This window comes from Vigna unguiculata, chromosome 1, assembly GCF_037176805.1.
Source record: "Vigna unguiculata cultivar grain cowpea cultivar isolate G323 ecotype 2 chromosome 1, ASM3717680v1, whole genome shotgun sequence".
NCBI lineage: Eukaryota > Viridiplantae > Streptophyta > Magnoliopsida > Fabales > Fabaceae > Vigna > Vigna unguiculata.
Genome location: NC_140792.1, coordinates 48,076,076 through 48,083,100, shown reverse-complemented (window position 1 = coordinate 48,083,100; position 7,025 = coordinate 48,076,076). Strand labels below are relative to the sequence as shown.

General features: G+C 34.6%; 1 protein-coding gene across 1 annotated transcript; it reads left to right on the top strand.

The window, feature by feature from the left end:
* The first annotated feature begins 230 nt into the window (after nt 1-230).
* LOC114185680 (putative LRR receptor-like serine/threonine-protein kinase At5g10290) lies at nt 231-6,579 on the top strand. Its single transcript, XM_028073551.2, has 11 exons — nt 231-987; nt 1,619-1,751; nt 2,093-2,164; nt 2,579-2,722; nt 2,795-2,866; nt 2,960-3,025; nt 3,894-3,964; nt 4,068-4,199; nt 4,924-5,265; nt 5,457-5,851; nt 6,109-6,579. Exons 1-11 carry the CDS (start codon nt 915-917, stop codon nt 6,421-6,423), a joined length of 1,815 nt encoding a protein of 604 aa, XP_027929352.1. The 5' UTR covers nt 231-914; the 3' UTR covers nt 6,424-6,579.
* Nucleotides 6,580-7,025: the final 446 nt, after the last annotated feature.

Here is a 7,025-nt window from a genome sequence, read left to right as displayed (position 1 = left end):
TGTTTTCCGTCTAATTAAATAATATTCAAAAGAAGAAAAAGAAAAAGAAATCAAAGACTGGCCTTTGACATAAAATGGGGACAATGATAGTGATTGAACGACAATGATTGGTCTTTGTTTTCAAAGTACTACCGACTAGTGGACACAGCACATTGGATTGCTTTATGCTAATCTCATCATCCAGTATCATAGTAATATCTAGGGTTTTCTTTATTTTGTTCTCTCTTTCATTTTATCCTCCATGGGTTAATTTATTAGTTTTATTTTTGCCCAAATTGCTGGTATAACATCACTGCTGGAAGTTAATTTAGTAAAATACGAAATCAACACTTCAATTTCAATCCACAGTATAATTTCTTTTATGCGGAGACTCACTCAATTTTAATCAGAAACCTTTTTCATTAGGTTCTATTTCAGTTCACAATTTCTGTGTCTTCTATGTCTTGTTTATATATTTCAACTTTACTCAGGTGTTATCTCTTCTCTTCATCATCTCCACAAAGCTACCCCTTTATTTATTTTACTAACAAAAAGTGAAAAACAAAAAACTGACTTTGACCGGTTCAAACCATGTTTAATTTTTGTCTTGTAAATGATTCCACTTCTGTTCCTGGTTTCATTTGTTCTCTCTTTTGGTGGTTGACCCCTATCTGTTAGTACTTAAGCTTTTTCCATCGATGGTTGAAAATTCACGGTTGGTCATTTGACACGTCTGTCTCATATCGCATCTTGGTTCCGGCAATCTTCTTCATTTGTCCCCTTTTATCTCTGTATGATATTTACTGTCTGTCTTCACCGATTACAACTTAGTGGGGTGTTTCGTTTGTTCTACACTAGACAGATGAAGATTTATGTTGTGGTACTTGAGCATAATGCACTCTGTCACTGGTTGAGTGGTTGATGAGAGTGGAAAAATGGATTTGGCATTTGTTCTTTTGCTATTGACTAGTGTGTGCTCTTCTGCGTTGGCTGGGCTTGATTCACAAGGTTCAATCTGCTGTTCAAACTTATTCCTGTTAATCTTTAAGCTATGTAAAGATTTAGCTGTAGTTTTTATTTCTTCACTTCCTTTTCTCTGTCATGGTCTGGCTTTCAACTTAATAGAAATTTGAGATTCATTCATGTTTAAGCACACTGGTATTATTGTTCTGCCTCTCTGAGATTTAATTTCTTCATAATCCTTTCTGTTACACTACTGTCACGTTTGGTTGACCAGGTGGCACTTTGATCCATCAACATTTTGCCCTTTTCATTTATCTTTTAGAAAAATCATTTGGGTTATTTCAATTTATTTAAATATGCTCCATATGAATGATCCTACTTCAACCACGGAATAAACTATTTGTTAGCAGTGCTTGGAAATTAATGAAACTTTGAAAATTGGGATCATGTACTTACTGGATAGAATCATTATCCGAGAATTGTGTGAGCAACCTGTACCTTTGCACATCATTTATCATGTTCGTTGACGACATATGATAACCTTATCACTTTTATAATATTGCAGTAGAAAATGCTATGGATTTTACATCTATCTGCCTTTCTGTTTTTGTCGAAGTTGCAAGTGGATTTGGACTTTCAGTCTTTAATAGATGTATAATTTATATGTTCATTTCAGAAGATGCGCTGTATGCGTTGAAGTTATCATTGAATGCTTCTCCCAGCCAGCTTACAAACTGGAATAAAAATCTAGTTGACCCTTGTACTTGGTCAAATGTTGAATGTGACCAGAATAACAACGTTATTCGAGTGTAAGATATTCTTATTATAATATTGGAAACATCCACTGGCTGTGTTTTCTTTGAAGAGAAATGCTAAGAACAATTTCTCTGGTTTAGTCTTGTGAATATACTCTCTCTTGCTAGTTGAAATTTATTAAAATTGACAAAATTTTATGGATTCTATATCTTATTCAACAATCTCTCTTTTAATTTTGTAGTTTTCAATAAATATAACTAATAAGAGAGTGTATGTTCCTAACCCTTCTCTTCTTTTGAATATTTAGTTTGAGGAAGATTGTGACAGCTTCAACTTCATTGGTACCTAGATATTTCATTCATAACGTATAATTATACATATTACTTCATTGCAGTTCACTAGAATTTATGGGATTCACAGGATCGTTGACACCAAGAATAGCATCCCTGAAAAGTCTCGAAACTCTGTAAGTATTTAGTATGAAAGATCCACAGAACTGCCTTCTCCCTCTGCCCTGTCCCATATTTCAGTTCATAGCCTCAACGTTCTTGGTTTGTTTCATTTAAGTGTTGAGGCATAGATTCATTAAATTACATGGTTATATTAAAACCTTTTACCGTTGAATATTACTATCTTCTGTGTATCTGATGAACTGTAGTACACTATTAAATCAATCAGTAGGGTTCCTGCTTTCTAATTGTTAATTTAAGAAAGTGAATGGAAAAATGCATATAGCATTTGTAGTGTGTATGGAATTATGTAAACTTTGGTTGTTTTTTCAAGAACCATATGATGTTTTTTGGTGAATTTTGTGATTTTATTCTTCACGCTTTCAATTGTTCATCTTTTTCACCTTTTTTCTTACACATTTACCGTGAAGTTCTTTGCAAGGTAATAACATCACTGGTGACATTCCAAAAGAATTTGGAAATCTTACAAGCTTGGTCAGATTAGATTTGGAAAACAACAAATTAACTGGTGAAATACCATATTCACTTGGTAGTCTTAGAAAGCTTCAATTCTTGTAAGTATGGAGTCTTAGCATCTATTTTACTTTTGTAATGTCCGGCAGTATCTAATTTTGGTCTTCAACTAGGACATTGAGTCAAAACAATCTTAATGGAACTATTCCAGAATCACTTGCCAGTCTCCCAAGCTTGATCAATGTGTATGTTAATATTTTTTATACTCGTATTTTGATCTCAAGTACATTTTATTATCATTTGATATCTGATGGATTGTTCAAACTTCTCTTTTACAGTTTGCTAGATTCAAATGATCTTAGTGGGAAGATTCCGGAGCGGTTGTTCAGCATTCCTACATACAAGTATGTACAGTAAATTAGAATTAGATACCTTAAAACCAAAATGTGAAATTCGTCAAATACTTTTTTTGACAGTAATTTTGTATCCCCGACCGAGGACTATACCTAAAAGGTTCAAACACTTGGAAAGTGGATGCCTAAAGAACCTATGTCATCAATTTCATTCAACATTGTTACATAACGAAATGGTAGTCTATGATTCTAATGGTCTTTTCTGGTTCCACTTTTTGATCTTCCTTTGAAAGATTTGTAATCATCACTTATTCAATTTCTCCAACCTAATTTAGAATTCTCATTGCCGGACTTTTTCCATATACCCAATATATAATATTGAATGGCAGAAGTTTAAGGTGGTAATTTTTTGTCACATTAAAAGAAATACAATTTTTCATTGGCAAATACTGATCAGGTTTCCTAAGGACCATTGTTAAGGAAACAATAATAATAGCCTTTTCTCACTAGGTGAGGTTGGATACATGGATTGTACAATACAATTGAGTTTGTAACAAACCAAAATTTCAGTGATATTATTCAATATGAGATACTTTTCCATAATTTCCTGCCATGTCTTTTTGGGTCTCCCTTTATCCCTTTTTTCAAGGCTAAAAGCCATGAAATCTACTTTCCTTATTTCTAGTGGCTTTCTTTGTACATGTTCAAACCTAAGCTGATTGTCCATCATTTTATCCTTCATACAAGTCTCACTAATATCTGCTTGTTTGGAATTATTTGGTATCTTGTTCTTTGTTGTGTCGTCACACATCTAACTTTCATGTTTATGGTGTCCTTGGATAAAACTATAAATTTGTACAAAAAATTCATCCGTTGCTTAAATAGGCTTATTTATGTTCCACTGTATTGCCCATTGCAGTTTCACTGGAAATAATTTGAATTGTGGAGTGAGTTATCATCATCTTTGCTCATCTGATAATGCAGTTCAAGGTTACTTTTGTTAATACTGTTTTGATCTGTAAAGTGTTTTCCGTCTCCCACCCCCTCCATTTACAGGCAACAAGCTGAAAACTAGTTTTCCTTCATTTGACAGGTTCGTCTCATAAAACAAAAGTAGGCCTCATAGTTGGAATAGTTGCAGGTTTAGTTGTTATTCTTTTTCTTGGTTGTCTGCTGTTCTTCTGGTACAAGGGGTGCAAGCGTGAAATTTTTGTAGATGTTCCAGGTTTGTGTTCCTTTTTCAGCCTTCACAAAGTTTTTGTAGATTGTCTGTAGCTTCAGAATTAGTAGCTATTGATCCGGTGAAACTGCCTGCACATTCTGCTCAAAGTTGATCTAATGCTATAAAATCGTGAATTTATGACATAAGTCATTGTTGTCCTCATTTAGATTAGTTTTTATGAATGGTGCACTCCATAGCTCTTAATGCACCATCTCTTTATTGGAATTGCATTTTTCTTTTAAAAAATACTGGTATCCAGTATTAATGTGTGTAGCATCTGTCTGTCTGCAGTAATATTTTTTCTATTTTAGAGCATCTGTCTAATTAATGTAATATTATTTTTTATTGATTAGGCTTAGTTCTTCAAACTTTAGTGTTGCAAATATGTTTTGGCTATGCTTTTCCTTCATTTTGGCATATGGTTAAATATTTGTGAGATGAATGAAGAATTAACTGGTTGAACTATCTTGTAATGCTTTTAATTGTGACAACTAGTTGAAATACTGTGTAACATTAATTTTATAAAAAGAAGAGAAGTAGACCGAGACAAGGACAATGTATGCTCAAGAGCTGAAGAAAAAATAAATAAAACAAAGAAACGGTCAAGCTTTCTAGTTTACCATCATTTTTCAAACTATGGTTGATATGAACTATCTATTTTACCATTTTTTGAAAATTTCTCTTGCTAACAAGCTATTTGAATATATTTTTTCTCATGTATTTTCAGGTGAGGTCGATCGCCGAATTACATTTGGTCAAATAAAAAGATTTTCCTGGAAAGAACTACAGATAGCTACAGACAACTTCAGCGAGAAAAATATATTAGGACAAGGAGGCTTTGGAAAGGTTTATAAAGGTGTTCTAGCAGATGGTACAAAAGTTGCTGTCAAAAGGTTAACTGATTATGAAAGTCCTGCGGGTGACGCTGCCTTCCAGCGTGAAGTGGAGTTGATAAGTGTAGCTGTCCATAGGAACCTGTTACGGCTCATTGGTTTTTGTACTACTCCAACAGAACGTCTCTTAGTTTATCCCTTCATGCAAAACTTAAGTGTTGCCTATCGTCTACGAGGTATTTAGTAACATTGCATGTTTGAAAGCCTGATGTGACATCAAATGTAACCGTGTCCGATTTATGAATTCCGTATCTTTGTCTGGCAATATTTTAATTTGAGGGTAGCTTGACCCTCTGCATTGTCTTTAAGTTTGCTTTCATATTTTGGCATTTTAAGTGAAAATTTCTCTGTTTTGACACTGGTGCAGAACTCAGACCTGGGGAACCCGTTTTGGATTGGCCTACTAGAAAACGAGTGGCTCTAGGAACAGCTCGTGGCCTAGAATATCTTCACGAGCAGTGTAATCCTAGGATTATTCATAGGGATGTGAAGGCAGCTAATATATTACTAGATGGAGATTTTGAAGCAGTTGTTGGTGACTTTGGTTTGGCAAAATTAGTTGATGTTCGAAATACTACTGTGACAACTCAAGTTCGAGGGACAATGGGTCATATAGCTCCAGAATACTTGTCCACAGGAAAATCTTCAGAAAGGACTGATATTTTTGGTTATGGGATTATGCTTTTGGAACTTGTTACAGGTCAACGTGCTATTGACTTTTCACGTTTGGAAGAGGAGGATGACGTGTTATTGCTTGACCATGTGAGACAACCTCATTTTAGCATCACTTTTTTTCTCATAAGTGTCGACATGCATGGAAGTTGTTGCATGCCTGTTGGTGCCTTGATTATGTCTATAATGTTTTCTAAGTCATGGTTTTACATTCTATAATGTTGATGATCAAAAGGTTAAGGACATGTGCTTGTGTTGTGCTTGTGCTAGTTATCTTCTTACATAAGCTCTGAATTATTCTGCTATACCAGTTGGTTACTATTTTTACCATATTTTGTTTGGTATAGGTTAAGAAACTGCAACGGGAGAAAAGGCTAGATGTTATTGTGGACAGCAACCTGAAGAAAAATTACGTAATAGGAGAGGTTGAAATGATTGTACAAATTGCATTGCTCTGCACACAAGCGTCGCCGGAGGATCGACCGGCGATGTCAGAAGTTGTAAGAATGTTAGAGGGAGAAGGGCTTGCCCAAAGATGGGAAGAATGGCAGCATGTGGAGGTTGCTACGAGGCAAGATTACGAGAGACTACAGAGAAGAATGAAGTGGGGAGAAGATTCAATGAATAACCAAGATGCCATTGAGTTGTCAGGAGGAAGATGAGAAATTTAGACCATTACACTTGATGTTGTAGCACACTACCACCGTTCATAAGAAGTTAATCCGATTGAAAACAGACATAGGGTTATTGTTTTCCATGTGTAAAAATATAGGTAATAAACTTCATATTCTGAAAATTATGACTTTCATTTATTTAAACGAGGTTTTAACCTTTCTTCTCTTAGGAAATTACTGGAAGCAGAGAGTTGTGGTGAGGTCAAATATCTATGCAAAAACAAACCAGGGTTAACAAAGTTGGTAGATTGGAGTAATTGTTCTTTAGACATGTCTGATATTTGTTACTTGCTTCAATAATCTCTACACCAAAAAAAGTTGTATAAAAGAATTGGTTAAGGAGTATCGTTTGCAGAATCAAAACCAGAAACTGAGAAAAATATGGAATAGTATGCACCAAATCGATCTGCTGTATAAATTGCTTACTAATGCTAGCAAATTAAACATGGTAGTTTAAATTTCTGGGTCCAGCTTATGCTTCTTTTTGTTGCTACAAAAAACTAGCTAAAGACAAGTAGTTTGAACTGGTGATTTGTGACACTTTGTTGTTTGGAAGTTGAAGCAACGGCTTTTGCCCATGTTCGGATCTT